The sequence below is a fragment of the Cottoperca gobio genome, chromosome 12 (genome assembly GCF_900634415.1).
Source record: "Cottoperca gobio chromosome 12, fCotGob3.1, whole genome shotgun sequence".
NCBI lineage: Eukaryota > Metazoa > Chordata > Actinopteri > Perciformes > Bovichtidae > Cottoperca > Cottoperca gobio.
Window position 1 is genome coordinate 2,134,933 of NC_041366.1, and position 18,500 is coordinate 2,153,432.

Genomic DNA, 18,500 nt, shown 5'->3' on the forward strand with positions numbered 1-18,500 from the left:
ATTCCATTGTTGGGCTGGTTTTATGACCCTCATCTCTACGGATCTATCTCTGCTCTGTCATCAACTTGGTTTCCAGCAGCAGGCAGTCTGATAAAGCCACTGTCCACTGCCTGCTCAGCAGCAAACAGCAGACAGACACATTTAGTGGCTATCTGGCGAACATAGCAGCTAAAGAGACAGATGGTTCCAGATAGTTCCAGATAGTTCCAGATATCAAAAAGCGAGCTAAAAGAATGTTGGACGTACATTCATCAGTTGGATTCAAACATGACGCCAAATGAATCCTAATGTTGCTCTGTGTCTACTGAGTGTTGAAAACAACTTTATTAGATGATCATATGTCAATGTTGTGTTTTCATCTGCTCCTAAGTGGCCAAAAACTGAATCGAGGTAGCTTTAGAAAATGTAAATGTGCCATACATGCACTAATGATACATACGACATACTCAAATTGACCCATTGACCCCATTGATTGCTGTACATCACATCTTTAGACATAGACAAGTCATTATTAATAAAATAAGTCATTATAATAGTTACACTATATAAATGCAGTCCATTTACCATTTTACATGGAAAGGGAATTGAGACTTTTAAATCATTAACAGCAAACAATTTCTAAAAACAATATTGAAATCTGTCTTTCTCCCGATACTTAGTTTTTTACTGTATTATTTATTTTGCCCTTACATGAATGACAATGAAGCAGTCTCATCCTAAAAGATGCATTCATAATTGTGAGAACAGTTCCCCAGATGTTGGCTCTACCCTGTAGCAACCAGATACATTCTCATTTCCATTTGGGTTTTTCCTTTGCTACTCTGGACTCTTGTTACTTGCAGCTCTCATTGTTCTCCTCCTCGCTCCGTAGTTCCCGTCCAGTGGAAGAAGCTTCCAGGAGGTTCAGTCTCAGCTGAACCAGGTGGCGGCCGGTCTGAACCAGTCAGCCAACGAGGTGGTCCAGGCGTCCAGAGGGACCACCCAGGACCTGGCCAGGGCCACCAGCAAGTTTGGACAGGACTTCAGCAACTTCCTGGATGCTGGTGTTGACATGGCCGGAACATCCCAGGTCAGTATAACGAGAGAATACTTACACACAGGAAGTGAGGGCTGTGGCCAGAGGGGAAACCAAGAAATCAAGTATTTGATTGGACTAGTGCGGCGCCCGTTTGGGATTTGCATGTGCTGTTGCTTCTTGGGTAATGAAGTGAGTGGAAACGTGTGTTTATGGTAGCAGCTCCAGGGAAAATGTAATGGCTTCCATAAAGTAGATTTTGATGTCCGCATATTTTCACATATTTGCGATGGCGCTAACCAGAAGTCTGGCCGGGGCAAACCGGGTTTTAGCAGTTTTCTACAGAACCGCTGATCCAGATAACTTCACGCGCAGCACTGCACACGCCAAGTGTTTCCTGAAACGGCTTCTCACTGTAGTTTTTATCAAACAGGAGAAAACCCTGCATTTGTTGAGACTATTTTCAGCTGTGGATTAATCCACATTTGGTGCTCCACTGAGTATTTGTGGCAGCAGGACGGTGTTTGTGGGTCAAACTAAAGTACAGTGTGTCTTCATGGTAATGAAGGAACATGTCATGATGCGATTTCTATAACTGAAAGGTTTCTCTACATCCCCTTCTCCTCCTCTGCTCCAGTCTAAAGATGACCAGACTCAGGTGGTGTCCAACCTGAAGACCATCTCCATGTCCTCCAGCAAGCTGCTGCTGGCAGCCAAAGCCCTGTCCACTGACCCCAGCTCCCCCAACCTCAAGAACCAGCTGGCAGCCGCCGCTCGGTAACAAACACTTCTCTCTGTCTCTTTGATTGCCAGTTGTTTGTTACTGCCTCTCTGTTTTACATCTCTGATCCTTTGTGTTCACAGGGCAGTTACAGACAGTATCAACCAGCTCATCACCATGTGTACTCAGCAGGCTCCTGGCCAGAAGGAGTGTGACAATGCTCTCCGAGAGCTGGAGGTAACAACCACATCATGCAACCATTTTCTTCTCTTTAGTCTGGGCTTTCTAAAACCCCTCAGGCCTACATCTGTGAGCAGGCAACTCATTGGGGCTGCTTTATATGTGACAACAGAACTTGAGAAGCTACAGTATGAGCTACAATATAACAGTGTAATTAGTTTCTAATTTCTTGACATGAGCAATAATGAATCCTGTCGTGTGTGTGTGTGTGTGTGTGTGTGTGTGTGTGTGTGTGTGGCCTTTAGCTTTGAATCAACTCGTACAGCTCAGGTCATGGTTACCATTAAAACACTTTTCACTCTGAAATGATTAAAGAATATTATAAAACAAGGAGTTAATCCTTAATTTATTTCTAAGCATGTCGACAGCAAAGTGGTCATGTGACATTCAGCTCAGATGTGCAGGTACATTGTGTGTTTCTTTGTGTGTTTGTAGTCGGTGAGTAGGATGCTGGAGAACCCGACAGAAGCCATCAATGAGCTGTCGTACTTTGACTGCATCGACAGTGTCATGGAGAACTCTAAGGTAGAACATGCATCCTCTGCTCCTCTGCTGTGTTCAGTTCTACACCTCCGATCAGCTTCTCTTGTGTTTATAAGAATAAGTGCTGTCCCATGTGGTGATACAGCTGTCCTTCACTGTTGGAAATATTCCAGTTAAATTCCTTTGAAGTCACATAAGGCTTTATTTTACGAGTCCTTTATTTCCCAATAACTTCTTGACAGTCTCATGGAAAAGACTCTGTAATGTGGGACTAATTCTAGGGACGCCTGAGGCTGTTGTTTTGGTCAGAGTTGAGTTAATACTGTTAGTCGATCAGCAGTCTTGATTTTGTTGCCAAAGTTCTCAAATGTTAAATGTTGCTAAAGCAGAAGCAGCCCTACAACAACTTACAGACTGCAGAGATATAGTGAGAGGTTTTTGATTCGTATAAGGTGATGAAGGATTAAGTAAACAAACAGACAAGCTTTAGTCGTCACCAACAAAGTGACTTTTTAAGTTATCTGTCATGGTTCTGTGTTGATCTCTGGTTTCTTGTTTTCAGGTCCTTGGTGAGTCCATGGCCGGCATCTCCCACAATGCCAAGAACTCCAACCTGCCAGAGTTTGGTGATTCCGTCAGTGGAGGCTCCAAAGCTCTGTGTGGCCTGACTGAAGCAGCTGCTCAGGTAAACATCATTGCTGAAGCTTACTTTATTGTTGCTCAGGTCTGAGTCCACAAACAGAGGAGGCTGGCAGTTGTGTGTTTTGGCTATGACTGAACACAATGTAAACTGAACTGGGATGTGTTGATGTCCCTAGGCTGCCTATCTGGTGGGAGTATCTGACCCCAACAGTTCAGCAGGTCAGAGGGGCCTGGTGGACCCCTCTCAGTTTGCTCGGGCTAATCAATCCATTCAGATGGCCTGCCTGAACCTGGTGGACCCAGCCTGCACCCAATCTCAGGTACATGCAGACTGATGGCCAGTTGTATCATTCTTCATGTCTTCTTCATATTGTTTGTGAGTCTGTATGTGGTTGATTCATCCCAGTGTACTGTTTGTCTGCCTAGGTGCTCTCTGCTGCCACCATCGTGGCCAAACACACCTCTGCACTGTGCAACGCCTGCCGCCTGGCCTCCTCCAAAACTCCCAACCCTGTTGCCAAGAGGCAGTTTGTCCAGTCAGCCAAAGAGGTGGCCAACACCACCGCCAACCTCGTCAAGTCCATAAAGGTTTGTGGAACAAGTCCTTTCAAATTCATCATCAATTAAATAAAAAGCAAATATTCTGTGTTGAGCGAAAGAAAATGTGAGGTTGGCACTTCTTCGCTCTGGGCTAACATTATGCTTCAAACTAACCCCTTTGTAAAGTTGGCGTCGGATTATGTCTCAAGGCAAAAGTGGTAATAGCTTTTCTGAATGGCAAGACGTAAAGGTAAAAAGCCTGCTGTCATAGAGAGGGGCGAGACGTGATGAATACTAGCTACTGATACTCTGACCTCCTAAAGCATTCATGATGTTCTTCTCAGCTGTACACACAATATGTTTCAGAAGTGTCAAATGAAAAAGGGAGCCTGAGAGAGAAGTTCAAACCTACTCTGACACCTCCACACACCTCACCCAACAGTATGTCACATTCAAAGAGTCAGACGCAGCTCTCCAATACCAACGTTGGAGGGTGGGGGGGGGGGGGGGGGTTCAGACAGTTGTTAGTAAACTCAGGAAATAAACTATGTACAATCAACATATTACAGTCTAATACCATCATGGCTGCAACCCCTGTGCAGGCTTTGGATGGAGCCTTTAACCAGGAGAACAGAGAGAAGTGTAAGGCTGCCACCGGCCCTCTGATAGAAGCTGTGGACAACCTGACTGCCTTCGCCTCCAACCCAGAGTTCGCCAGCATTCCTGCTCAGATCAGCCCCGAGGTATGTCCTCTCCTCAACGAGTAAGTTCAGTCAGACATTATTGAGAGCGATAGTTCAGTCTAATAGTTAATTGTCTGCTCTGACGTTAAATGATTAAGATAAGATGAGCCTTTTATTGATCCTCAGAGGGGAAATGTGTTATTAGCAGTCGTTCTGTTCTGTGCCCTTTGGATGCAGTTGAGTCAGTAAGTAAGGGGAAAGCACTATTAAGGATGTGATTCCTTCATGTGTCTCTAAACACAACGTCTGGAAACAGTACCGTTCAGTATTTTTTTTCATCCTGATTTCCACCCATTTTGCTCAGGGCCATGCAGCCATGGAGCCCATTGTTGCGGCAGCGAAGACGATGCTGGAGAGCTCGACCGGCCTGATCCAGACGGCCCGCTCTCTGGCTGTCAACCCCAAAGACCCCCCCAAGTGGTCAGTGCTGGCCGGACACTCCAGGACTGTGTCTGACTCCATTAAGAAACTCATCACCAACATGAGGTACACTGTCTGTGCTGACAGATTCTACTCTGACGTAACCCTATCCTTCTCACTGATGGTGGACTAACTGCTACTTCCACATTAAACAGAGCCACTTCCAGCACCACAGTTAGTGCATCTTCAGTATTTGCAACTCTTCACTTCCACTTCCTGTTTTGTCTCTCGTAACTTCTGGTTAGTGGTGCTGGCTATATTAAATGCAAGTAAAAGAAACCTATAGTATGTGTGAACCGATTATGCCAAAGTTGGGAACACGTCCACATTTATTTGACCTGACACCAAACATCCACCACAGATACCAGAACACATGATCAAATATCAGAAGCATCAGATGTCATTCTACACATGCAACACATTCCCACTTCTGGTGCAGACGGCAAGTTAAGAGACAAAACAACGGAGTCGAAGCACTTCCATGTTGCTGAATCGCATTAAGTCATAATAGAATGACATGAGACTAAATTATACTTCAGATTGTAATATTTTCCAAATTCAGTGTAATGAGAACCCCGCCCTACAAGAACAAGCCCTCCTGTTTCTGCTACAGATCTATTTCAAATATAGCATGATGAGATGCACACTAAAAATGTCCTACTGTACAGCTGCAGGTTTTAAAGGTAGACTCTGTTCACTGAGACGGGAGGAGATGCTCAGGGATAGAACGGTGACGGGAACACTCCTTTCTGTTTTTACTTACATTTTATGTGCATGCATGATGTAAAAACAACTATCACATCACATCATAAAATAATGCTTGACTTTACACATTTTTTATATGTATTATATGCTTAGTGCATTAACAGTACAGAGATTTACACAGAACCTTTCTATTGTTTTTGTTATACCAGCATTACTATGGAAAGCACAATGAGCTTTTTTTTCTTTGAAGAACCTCCTCCTGATATTGGTCCATGCCCTAGCACCCTCAGCAGCCCCACCTTCCACGTCCATTTCTATTATATGTTGCCAATTCAGATACAAATAAAGAAAAAGGAGAGAATTATTCAAACTTCTTTTGGGGATTGGCTGTCAGACCGAAATGTGCGAGAGGGTTACTTTATTTGTATACATGAATGTAGACTTCTATGATGATATCGCAACAGATCAGCAACATCTGAATGCAGAATGACACTTAGAGGAAGGTCTGTAGTTTGTTAAACATGACTCTGAAATGCTGAAGAGTGGAGAACCTACAATGCTGAGGAACAATAAGCATTTTATATTCATTCTAACACTAAGATTTGTTTCTCTACTTAGCTATTGTCAAGTGGGTTATACTACTCTTAGCCCCTGTGCTTTAACGCTGGCTTATTACAGCCACTTTCCACTGTATACACCCTCTATATTGTGTGTGTTGTGCAGAGAAAAGGCTCCTGGCCAGAGAGAATGTGACGATGCTATTGATGTTCTAAACGGCTGCATCCGTGAGGTGGATCAGGCCTCGCTGGCTGCCATAAGCCAGCAGCTAACACCCCGAGAGGACATCTCTATGGAGGTACACACACACACACACACACACACACACACACACACACACACACACACACACACACACACACACGAGCATTGGGTCATAACTGTAATGGCCCCCATAGAGAATGAAGATAAGTTTGAGTGAGGGTATATTAATGTTATATGTGTTTATGTTGCAGGCCCTTCATGAGCAGATGGCGGCCTCAGTCCATGAGATCAGTAACTTGATTGATCCTGTAGCTCTGGCTGCTCACTCTGAGGCGTCCCAGCTGGGACACAAGGTAAAACACAGCTGAGGCAGTGTAATGTGAATGTTGTCCAACTGGTGGTCCATCTAAACACGAGGGCTGCATTGACATTAGTTAAACGTGTTTAAGCCTGCCATGTTGCTTTCTTTTCGGAATCTGTTTTGAACTTGTCACCATGTTGTCTCTGAACAGGTATCTCAGATGACCAGCTACTTCGAGCCCCTGATCATGGCAGCCATTGGCACAGCATCTAAGATCGTCAGCAGCCAACAGCAGATGGCTGTCTTAGACCAGACCAAAACCCTGACCGAGTCAGCCCTGCAGATGCTTTACACTGCCAAGGAGGCTGGAGGAAACCCCAAGGTACTGAAACTGGCACCGCTCATACACGGTCCTCTGGAGAAGCTTCTACAGAAACCTGGACACTTTAATTTTGAGACTGGGTCCTGGGGGTCGTAAGAAGGCACAGGACTAATGACATGCTTTGTAGAATGCAATCTAATAATTATCTAAGATATTGTTTTTGTTCACCTTAATAGCAGCTTGAGTTGTAAGTGAGCTGCTCGAAACAGTTTATAATAACAGGGTTACCGTCTGGGGAAAATATATCATGTATTAACCATTGAGCAAACAAGGCAAGTAGCCTCTAAAGTGCAAAGAGAAATTGTAGCTGTAGAGAAACAAATAAAAAACAGAAACGATTAGAGTGACAAGTGTGATGAAAAGTCAGTACTGCAGGCGGAGAAGAGAACCGATCAAAGTGATCAAGGGTTGGATTTCCAAGGTTTAGTGCTTTACAATGAAAAGTTTTTCAGAGAATAAAATTAGAAACTTTACTTTCCTAACTCAGTTCAACATATTGACAGAAACATCGTCACAAAAAGGCTCTCTTTGTGTTTTGAAATGTTTCCCCCTGTGACTGCTGTTGTTTATTTCATACTGAGAAGCACACACATGCTTCACAGATCCACCATGCACACCCAATGATTCTTGCAACGAGTCTCAATTGGAAGCATTAAGTCAGTTTGTTATCAGATTGTTATCAGGTGTCACCATGCCAAAGGGATTATTTTGAGTAGCGTTTAATGTTGAGAGCTTTTACACCAATATCCTCCACCTCCACAGTCCACCCTCGCTCTGCAGAAGAGTCCTGGCTCCTGTCAGCCTTTGTCTTTGTCAGTGACCTCTCCTTTAGCAAAGGTCACAAGCAGCTTTCTGTTCTGAGAACACAGTGTAATACAGACAATAAGAATACATAAAATACAGTAAAGAATGCCCATCCCCACACCAGGAGACGATGTTGTTAGTGAGAACCTGTAGACCTCGGCGAGGGTGAGTTTGTGTGTTTGAACAGTCTGTGGAATATTTTAGCATTGCTCAGTCTAATGTGTTGTCCTCCCTACAGGCAGCACACATGCAGGAGGCCCTGGAGGAGTCCGTGCAGATGATGAAAGAAGCAGTAGATGACCTGGGTGCCACTCTGGCGGAGGCAGCCAGTGCAGCAGGTGCTGTGGGTGGCATGGTGGACTCCATCAATGATGCCATCAATAATATGCAAGACTCCCCTGCTCTGGAACCTGAAGGCACCTTCGTGGATTACCAGACTACCATGGTTAAGACGGCCAAGGCTATAGCTGTCACTGTGCAGGAGATGGTAAGGCATGGTGATAATCACGGTTCATGGGGACTGAGATAAAGTTGAATATGTTAAAAACGTAAGGCCACGCCCCTGTTAAATTAAAACGAATAAAAGCCATGAAACCTATCATATCCTATATAGATTTATTGATTGAAGGGTAAATTAGCTTAATGTGACTGAGTGAATTATACACCTGCAGTATTTTTCTTTGTCATTATAGTATTATCATTACTTATGTTTAATAATCCACCTAGTGAAAAACCTTATAGATGCACTTGTTTGTTCCTCGATTATTGTGATTTCTCGTCTCTCCTCAGGTGACCAAGTCTAACACCAACCCTGATGACCTCGGGGGATTGGCCAACCAGCTTACAAATGAGTTTGGAAATCTTGCAAATGAGGCCAAATATGCAGCCGTGACTGCAGAGAATGATGAAGTAAATAAAACAAGTGTACCTCAGCATGTGGTCTCTTGAGAGATGCCACGATCCTACTTTCTGTCCTTTAAACCTTTTGTGCTGTCACTCAGATGTGTCTCTTTGTTTGTTCCCAGATTGGTTCTCACATTAAGAAGCAGGTGGGTGAGCTGGGTTTCAGCTGTACCGGTCTGGTGAGCAAAGCTGGAGCTCTGCAGTGCAGCCCCAGCGACTCGTTCACCAAGAAAGAGCTGATAGAGAGCGCCCGCAAAGTCTCCGAGAAGGTCGGACCACAACCAATCACTTAAACGCATAATAACTTTATATGATATGCACAGTCCAACTCATGACACATTGTCTTCTTGTTACAGGTCTCCCATGTGTTGGCGTCCCTGCAGGCAGGTAACCGTGGCACCCAGGCCTGCATCACAGCAGCCAGCGCTGTGTCTGGAATCATTGCAGACCTCGACACCACCATCATGTTCGCCACCACTGGTACTCTGAACAGAGAGAACGCAGAGACCTTTGCTGACCACAGGTACTATTAACTGCAGAGAGAACATATCACTACAGTTATTTATCCCTGTAGGGAAACTGGATGGGAAGTGAATCCTGACCTTGTAAAACCGTCAAATCTAAATGAATTAAGCCAATCATTTGAGAAATAAGGAAAGATAAAAAGTACAAGACCACATTTCAAATTCTACACATTTTATTTATGGTGCTATAGTGGTATTATACTGCCGATGGTTATTGTATGGACTATTACACACAGAGAACACGGTGACCTTTGGATCTTCAGCAGGTCCAGAAAAGTGACAGGATATTTGATCTCAGTTTGAGGTATGCTGGAGGAGTGTTGTTATATAGAAATTGTTGGTATCTATTGTATTTTACAGTTGAATATATTGGAGCTAACGATGGTCAGGTATGTTATGTTTGTGTTAATATGGCCAAGGTTCCTGAACAAGCCTCAAACCAAGCAGGCTACTTGGTCTCTGTACGATCTCTGTAATCTGTGCTGTGATGTACGATGAGCTCTCTTCCTCTGCTGCTTTACATGGCTATTTGACTTGTAATGAAAGTGTGTCTCATCAAGAGGATAGGACAAAGAAATAGAAGCATTTTCTGCAGTGGAACAACTCTGTGCATTGAAATACTGGATTGTGCTGTAGATCCTTTATCATGTATACTGTATGTGCCCCATTTGTGTTGCATTTACGTGGTCTTCACATGGTCATTTTGACAGCCCTAATTCTACAGGGATATAACCCAGTCCAAACAAGGAGGTAATACATGAGCATTAAACACGTGCAAATAACCATGTCATGATTATTGTGAAAACAAAAGTAGTTTGTTCCAGTAATGTTTTTTGTTTTTTTAACAGTTTTTATACATGGAAGTGTTATTCCTGTAATTTGTCTGTGTTGATTCTTTTTGCCTTTTTAACTGTAACCAGCCTGTAAATTGATTTGAACAGCAGCGCAAAGCCTGGAACCTGTTAATGTTGCGAACTCGCACCAAGATTGTGTTTTCCACCAGCTAGAACTGATTTTCACTTCATTTAATGCTGTTCTATGTATACAGTGAGTAAAAGTGGAGAATCAGAATATCTTCTGTAATGTAACAGTTCCAGTTTCATGTGTGTTATGAATATGTGCACTATCTGTGTTGTGTGTATTAAATCTCCTTTGTGACCTCCCTGTGTGCAGAGAATACATCCTGAAGACAGCCAAGGCTCTGGTGGAGGACACCAAGCTGCTGGTGTCCGGAGCTGGAGCCAATCAGGAGAAACTGGCCCAAGCTGCCCAGTCCTCAGTGTGCACCATCACTAAACTGGCTGATGTGGTCAAACTGGGAGCTGCCAGCCTGGGTTCTGAAGACCCAGAGACCCAGGTACGGACAGTGTGGCTTCTCAGTTACCCTTTGAGAAAAAGTGTTTGAAAGACAAAATGTAATCTACAGTCAATAAGGTTTAAAGTAGATACTTCACCCATTAGAGTGCTAACAGAATCCTGAAGCTCCTAACTTCATGTTTCAACTCGATTAATTCGACTTGTACCAAAGTTCATAGTTCATTACAAAATACCCAAAGCTAAAGATATCGAGTGACATCACCAGGAACAAATGATCAGTCAATAAGCAGATGGCTTCAGGGACAGGTTTGGGTATTTTGATGGAATAACAAACGGATACATTGATAAAGAAAATGAATAGTAAGAAAAACAATGAGAAATCCAAAATATTTAAAAAGTACAAATGGATTGTGGATCTAAATCCCCATTTTAAGTTTTTAAGGAAGTTTTAATCTGGGTCTCTTTAAACTAGGGAGAGAGCTGCAGTTGAGGTTATCTTTGGTGAATACTATAGAAACAATACAAATGAACACAGACCTCTCGCTTTCTGTCCTCTGAAGGACGCACCAGACTGGGACTGGGAGCTGCTACTTAATGTGTCCATGTACAATCACTTCCTACGTGAAGGCATGATATGTAACTGTGAAGTACTTCTCTCTACAGGTGGTCCTGATCAATGCAGTGAAAGATGTTGCCAAAGCTCTGGGCAACCTCATCAGCGCCACCAAGGCAGCTTCAGGCAAACCTCATGACGACCCCAGCATGCTGCAGCTGAAGAGCTCTGCTAAGGTAAGATACAAAAGTCGAAGTCACATGAGCCTGATCTACCTGAAGAAGAAGACGCACAGACAGTGTGTGCTGCTGCTCTACAGCTACGTATGAATGGAAACAGCTGGCCAATCACTGCATGACGTGTACATGATGGTGGGCTTGTCTGTTTTGGAAAGTCCTAAAACTTGTCGGATGCTGTTTGAACCATCAGCGAAGCACTTTGGTTGGAGCATACCGAAACCTTTATGGGGCACTCATTAAGGAAGCCAGAGTCTTCTCTGCCAGTGGAATACAAGTACATCATGTCTCTTTGAGACATGTATCACTGTAAGATGCTTTCTTTCTTGCCATCAGTCTAATCTATAGCCATGATCTGACTCGTCTGCTGTAGGTGATGGTGACCAATGTAACATCCCTCCTGAAGACGGTGAAGGCAGTGGAGGATGAAGCCACAAAGGGGACCAGAGCTTTGGAAGCTACCATTGAACACATCAAACAGGAGCTGGCTGTGAGTAGTGCCACCCTTTAAATGTTGTCAACATCACGGTCAACATTTGGAATAGAGGTCTCCTTGCTACCCCAACCAGTAGAAGATGCTGTAGTCTCGAACCAACTGAGAGCAGACCTCTTCCAGCAAGAAGGACTTGTTTGTAACGCTGATCCTGTCGCATGACATTCACTTGATAGTTGGATTAAAGAACTAATATTCCATATACTAAATATCAAGTATCTCACTAACAGCTCTGGTTTTACCACACAGGTGTTCAGCAGTTCTGACCCACCGCCAAAGACGACCACACCAGAGGAGTTCATTCGCACAACTAAAGGAATCACCATGGCAACAGCAAAGGCAGTGGCTGCTGGGAATTCTTGTCGTCAGGAAGACATCATTGCCACGGCCAACCTCAGCAGAAGGGCCATCGCTGACATGCTCCACTCCTGCAAGGTACACAGGAAATGCATCAACACATGACGGCTGTCACGTCCTCAGATCTCTAAGGCTTCAGAACAAATATCAAAACCCAAAAAAATATTTGACAAGTGTAACTATGGGATTTATTTATTTATCACCTTTATTTAACCAGAATAGGTCTCATTGAGAGTCCTGGCCAAGATAGGCAGCAGCACAGTTACAGACAAATCTAAACAATCACAACATTAATCAAAGCATTTACAGACACAGCGGTCTGCTTCAATGTGTTTAAGAGTTGCTTTAAGTCTGTTCAGAGAGACCAGCTCTCGGAGTTTCAGCTCATTCTGCAGCTGGTTCCAGGCAGCCGGAGCAGCGTAACTAAAAGCCCTTTTCCCAAGTTCTGTACGGACCTTTGGGACAGTTAAAAGAAACAAGTCCTCGGAGCGAAGCCGATACAGTCCACTACATTTCCTACTAGGTTCAAGTGCTTGGTTTTAGCTTTCGAGATCATCATGAGCTTCGTCTTTCCAGCATTTAATTATTGTTTAAATACGGTAACATTTTGACATTATGACATTAAGTTAATGACGCCATAATTATCATCATTTGGCGTCGTGGCTGGTATTAGGGTTTCCAGTTTTACATTACTTTTAACTTCTCTCCTTCATGTGGTACAAAGTTACCCTGGAATAATGTTTGCACATTTCAGTCAGGTTTCTTGACAACTTGTAAATCTTTGTACTGGTCCAACTCAAAAATACCATCCACTCATGTCAATTTGATCTATGAGCATTTTAAGATGCAAAATGGCCTACTGCCTGTACCGTCAGTGATGTTCTGTCTGCTTGCTCTCCCAGCAAGCTGCGTACCACCCAGAGGTCAGCAAGGACGTCCAGATGAGAGCTCTGCGCTACGGCAACGAATGTGCCTTTGGATATTTGGGGCTGCTGGAGCATGTGCTGGTGGTAAGACCTCTTTACTCAGTACATGAATACACACTAACACATACTGTACTATCAGCAGTTTATAGTGCTAGTGTCCTAGCTCTCCCTAAAAGTATTTCATGATTTGGAGAGAAGTAGTCGAAAAGGGGGAACTCTGCAGACCACCCTTCCTTTCCCTATTTCTTCTTATCCTTCCCTCACACATTCCCATGACCATGCTCGCTCATTCAAGCAAGAAGTATGTCATTTCACTTGTACAAACATGCTACAAAAACAACATGCATTTTTTACTAACATGCATAACTCTGCATATGTTATTTATTTGTTCTATCAAACATATTTGTGTTGTCTATCACTGTGTGTGTGTATGTAGAACATGAAGCCTCATCATTCAGTTCACCTGTTTTCTAAAATCATGTGCAAGATATGTTTAGGAAAATGTCTCTCTTTACTCTCTCATAGAAGCAGCAGAAACAAACTGCTTCATTTACCCGAAAAAATAATCATTTGTAATACATTATTTATTAAAAGCTCTAGAGTCAGAGGGGTTATTGTGCAGCTCATTGGGTTACAAAAGACAACACACAGAATATACAGTGACTTGACTGACACCTCTACAAAAGTGGGCTCAACTGTCAGCCACATCCTCTATGTGTTGCTGTCTGCACAGTTTGATGTTCTGCATGTCAGACATTATACTTCTTACTGGGAGAAGCCACTCCTCATACCTCACTGAGGGGCCCAGCTGTTAAAGGGTATGAAATGAGTTATGTCATTGACCTTGCACACGGGACCTTTCTGCTAGTCATTGTGTATGTGCTATTAAAATAGAGCCATAAAAGAACCTTTTAGAAGCTATGACGAAAGGGGCACATCAAAACGTCTTTATGGTAGGTGTGGTAAAGTCCATCCAGAGTTTTGGCATTTTTTAATATCCTGCGTTGTTTTTATTTCCACCCTGCTCTACTCTTTGCCACGTACACACATTAACACTAAGACCCTGCTCTGTACTACAGCTGTCTGTATCTGAGGACTGGTGAATAGTGTCACTTGAGCAGTGTGGGGGTGCCTTGCTCAGCGGCACGTTAGTGCTGCTAATAGCTATACATCGCAGTATGAATTCATTCCACTAGTCCTGGAATCAAACTGGAGACATGATGACTCTACAACTTTTAAATCACATCAACTCTTAAATCACTTCAGTCATTCTGCTGAATGTGATCTTTGCACGAGGTCAATTGTCTCCATAATATCATGTGCAATCTCTGGCTTGCTAAAGCCTTTTAAAATGTCATTTTGCAACCTTGTGATTTCCAGTGGTAGCGTTCACAGCATGATGGCTGCATGTTCACAAACCTCTGCTTTATATGTCTGATATCAGCACCTGCCATGTGTTTTAAAGACCTTTTCTTTCCTTTTCCCATCACTCCGTCAATGTTCCTTTAAACTTGTGGCTCACTGATGTTGGTGCAAGCCGGTGAGTACACCACATGAAGGACCTGCACGAGTGTGGCGCTGCATTGGTTGAATGCTTCACTGAATACTTAATACCACAACAAGGCCGCAGAGTAGCATCCGCAACATGTGAACAGATATCAGACGTGTGTGTGTGTGTGTGTGTGTGTTAGCTGGAGGTGTTTGCACGTATTCAGTCACACGATCAGCTGTTTGTCCCTCTGTTCTGACCATTCGGAGGTTGAAAGGTCACACGTATGTGGTGCTCTGCTGTTTGGCATTGTGTTTGGTTGTTTTAATTTCTCAGTAACTTAAGATATATTTGACTCCCAATGCTTTGTTTTGTGCATGGTGTTTTCTAACTGCCTGATTCAGAGCAGAACAGCCTCGTGATCAAATTGTAAATGCTGTTCATTTATATATTAATTGCAGCCTTTGTGTTTGCCCAATTGTTGCACATTTTAGAATGAATGTACATTTACTATTTTCACATTGAGGTGAAGCCGCAGACTAGTATTCCTGCAGAATGATCACAGTGGGTGGAACTTATTGACATTAATCATAGTGGAAAAACGACATGTTAGACATATAAAGCAAACCTAGTTCATTCTTGGCCTTGGAAACGGCAGTTGGATAAAAATATCCACTTAGTAGCTTTTTTCGTGTGGGTGGGCTGTTGCTGAGTGTGGAGGATCTTTCCCGGATGCTCCGGTACCTTTGTCGTTGTCATCTCTTTAGTCTTATCAACGTTGAGAGACCGGTGCCAGCCGCTCCACCTCTCCTCTCTATGCTGTCTCATCATCGTTGCTGATGAGGAAAACTGAAATCAATAAACAGCATTCTGAGTGAGTGTTCCTGTTTCCAGGTGTGACAGGGCTAGGTGATAAACCCGACCACCTACAGTGTGTCATTGGTGTCCAGGAGTTTACACCACAGACTGTATTTAATGTAGACGTAGTCTCTGTGATGTCACCCTTAGCATTTTGAAGAGCAGTTGTGAAGCTCAATGTGGGCAGCTCTGCCTAACTTCTCGCTAATCCAGAAGTTAGAGGTGGAATCGTCGGTGGAGTTGAGGCGGGCCCTTGTGACACAATAGAGCAACCTTATAATGTGTAACTTTAAGCCTTAATATAGGAATAAAGATTCACCCCCCTTACATTGTCATGAATAGGGAAATCAGCTATAGAGACCCAAACAGTTTTCTGTCTATGGAGATTGACTCGCTTTTTCATGCATACGTGTGCTTTGCTACCCTGATGGCCCGGTACAGTTTAACCTTAGCAGATATGACGTTGCTGACACAGCAGCTGAGGGCTGCAATTGGTCTGCAATCAGGAATTGGCACCACAGAGCTCTGGTCTGAGTAGCCAAGGTGGGGGCGAGGTGCAACATTCTATGAGTTGCATATGTTTGTATGAGCCAGGTCCAGAGTGTTCGCCCCTGTAGTTGCAAGTTGATATGCTGGTAAAATCTGGGAAAACTTCCTCGATGAATTCCCTCGGTGGATGGAAGGGACGGCACTTCAGTCATATATTCCACTCTGTGAGCAGTGGCTGGAGACCAGCGTAGCATTCACTGTTGTAAACCCACATTCAGCTGAATGGTCGAGACACAGCAGTCGTTCATCTGGCGCTGGGTGGGCAGCTGCCTCAGGCACTCCCGTTTATTCTGCAGGGAACAACCTATTCTGGAACTGTAGATGCTCTTTAGGAAGGACTTATTGATGGATCAACACATCTGCTCTGAACAGAAAGGAAATCACTTAACAGCACATACAGTTAAAAGGTATACACTGATAGATGTTTGTTTTTCATTTAAATAATATAGTACATTATATGTTAATTAGTGTAAAAAAGATCTTAATTCTGTCCACTTTGATTAAGTATAAAAGATCCTGAATCAGTTCAATGGGAGGTGAACACAGTACTCGGGGTTGGAACAGTCTCTCTGAGGTTCTCCACCTCATGTGTGTATCACTTTGTTGGTGTGCCTGTGGCATTAGTTTGGCCCACTGCATGCGTTCTTGTGCAGTTACGTCCTCGCCTCTATCTTCTCATGACAACACATCTGAATAAACTTGAGCTGGGTATGGGCTAAGCCCTGTTAATGCCTTGCACCTGTCACACACTGCTCCAACCTGAGTACTGTATTTCCACCTAGGACAGTCTGAGGACACAAACTAATCTGACATTATTTTCATTCAATGTAGATTCTACTTTCCTCTCAAGCATTTTAATTGAGGGTATGGAATATGAAAGTGTGTTGAAATGTTAGGTGCTTTTATTTTGGGATTTGCTTAATTCAAGTCAAAATGTGATGCAGAAGGTGCATGTAAAAAATGTTGAATTAAAAGGTTGGGACTTTATTTTCCCCTTCACCCACAGATCATCCAGAAGCCCTCTCATGATCTGAAGCAGCAGTTGGCCAGCTACTCCAAGCGGGTGGCAGGCTCTGTCACTGAGCTCATCCAGGCTGCCGAGGCCATGAAAGGTATCTTAACCTTTGACCTCTTCAACAACACAAAAACAGCAGAACAAAAGGACATTCCTCAGAGTGTCTCTTTGTGTCTCAATTTACATTTAATGATGTCTGTGTTGTTATTGTTTTGCCTGAATGTCTCCGGATGTAGCTGTATAGTTAAAGGGATAACACCAACCTCTAGCAGAAGACACTTACAAGTTCCATTTATAAGTTAATGACATTTAAGAAATGGTACTAAAGTACAATATCAAATAAGGAATTACAATAGATCTTTTCATTTATTTTGTATTTACAGTAATGCACACTGGCTTTAAGACATGCACAAGACATGTCTTAAATAGCCCAGTATCAGGTCTTATTTAGAGCACTTCATGCAAATGACAGCAATTTGAAGTAGGATTAGTACATACTCCCCGTAGAGTTCTACAGTTTCACACAGCTCTGGGTTCCCCCTCCTAAGAGTCAAGTACAAATTACATTGAACCCAAGGCCATTCAGTGAATGCATCATCTTTCAAATGGAGGGAAAATCCCCCTCAGAGCTTTTTGTCACAGATTAATGAGCATCAGCTGCAGTTTAAGAGACATTACCTGCAGCTGAATCCTGCTGCCTGCGTGCGGCTGCATGTTCATGACTTTATAGAACACATGACGTGGCTGTGAGAGATGAAAGAGCTGTGATCAATGTGCAGGATTGGGTTTCAACATGATTTTTTATCTTATCCAAATTCAGCATCAAATTCACTTCACTAATATGAATCACTTCAAAGGTTCAACTTTCAATAACTTTCAGTAAGTAAAACCCTGTAGCTCTGCATTACCTACAAACATTCAGGGAGACGACTTTGCTCTTTGATAATAATAGATAAAAGAAAAGGAGAGGGGTATCTTGCTATTTCATCATCCTGGAACACGATCCAAAATGGAAAGTGGTTATTGGAACACAACACTATTGACCCTGCATAATCAAAGTGTAAAGTTCTCTAGGATTTGCTATTCGAACCTATCCCAGCCTACATCCTCTGGTGTCGTTGTATCATGGCAACAGAGACTGTTTGTGATGCACTGGAGTTAATGAACACATTGCCACAAAATCATTACAAACATATTGCACCTAATATAAATAAACAGTTTAAATATTGATCGCTACTAATTGGCCAAGCTATGTGGGACAATCTGCTCTCCTGTGCTGTTATAAAATACAGCTCACTCTGGGCTATTTAGTGTGTGTTTGTTTTGGATAATTGTTCAGTTCTTAGTCACTCACGTAGGAAGTACACACTAATAATTTAAACAAATATCATCGTAATAATGTATGCAGCTCAACTTATACTTATACAAAAAATAAATATAAAATAACTCAAATAAAAAAAATGTATATCTGGAAGATTGGCAGAGGACAATCTAAATGTCTGCAACAGTACATGAAGAGAGA

At 43.0% G+C, this 18,500-nt stretch overlaps 1 protein-coding gene across 1 annotated transcript in view; it reads left to right on the top strand.

Annotated features, from left to right (window-relative positions):
* Positions 1 to 18,500, top strand: part of tln1 (talin 1) — a 60,219-nt gene that overhangs the window by 31,826 nt on the left and 9,893 nt on the right. Inside the window, exons 30-51 of the mRNA XM_029444271.1 lie at positions 872 to 1,069; positions 1,653 to 1,792; positions 1,880 to 1,973; positions 2,412 to 2,501; positions 3,022 to 3,144; positions 3,278 to 3,421; positions 3,528 to 3,689; positions 4,244 to 4,384; positions 4,689 to 4,870; positions 6,233 to 6,365; positions 6,523 to 6,624; positions 6,784 to 6,954; positions 7,997 to 8,245; positions 8,548 to 8,667; positions 8,784 to 8,930; positions 9,018 to 9,184; positions 10,359 to 10,542; positions 11,166 to 11,291; positions 11,665 to 11,781; positions 12,034 to 12,219; positions 13,044 to 13,151; positions 16,970 to 17,075. Of these exons, the coding sequence (XP_029300131.1) occupies positions 872 to 1,069; positions 1,653 to 1,792; positions 1,880 to 1,973; positions 2,412 to 2,501; positions 3,022 to 3,144; positions 3,278 to 3,421; positions 3,528 to 3,689; positions 4,244 to 4,384; positions 4,689 to 4,870; positions 6,233 to 6,365; positions 6,523 to 6,624; positions 6,784 to 6,954; positions 7,997 to 8,245; positions 8,548 to 8,667; positions 8,784 to 8,930; positions 9,018 to 9,184; positions 10,359 to 10,542; positions 11,166 to 11,291; positions 11,665 to 11,781; positions 12,034 to 12,219; positions 13,044 to 13,151; positions 16,970 to 17,075 (3,190 nt within the window). The remainder of the gene's footprint in view (positions 1 to 871; positions 1,070 to 1,652; positions 1,793 to 1,879; positions 1,974 to 2,411; positions 2,502 to 3,021; positions 3,145 to 3,277; positions 3,422 to 3,527; positions 3,690 to 4,243; positions 4,385 to 4,688; positions 4,871 to 6,232; positions 6,366 to 6,522; positions 6,625 to 6,783; positions 6,955 to 7,996; positions 8,246 to 8,547; positions 8,668 to 8,783; positions 8,931 to 9,017; positions 9,185 to 10,358; positions 10,543 to 11,165; positions 11,292 to 11,664; positions 11,782 to 12,033; positions 12,220 to 13,043; positions 13,152 to 16,969; positions 17,076 to 18,500) is intronic.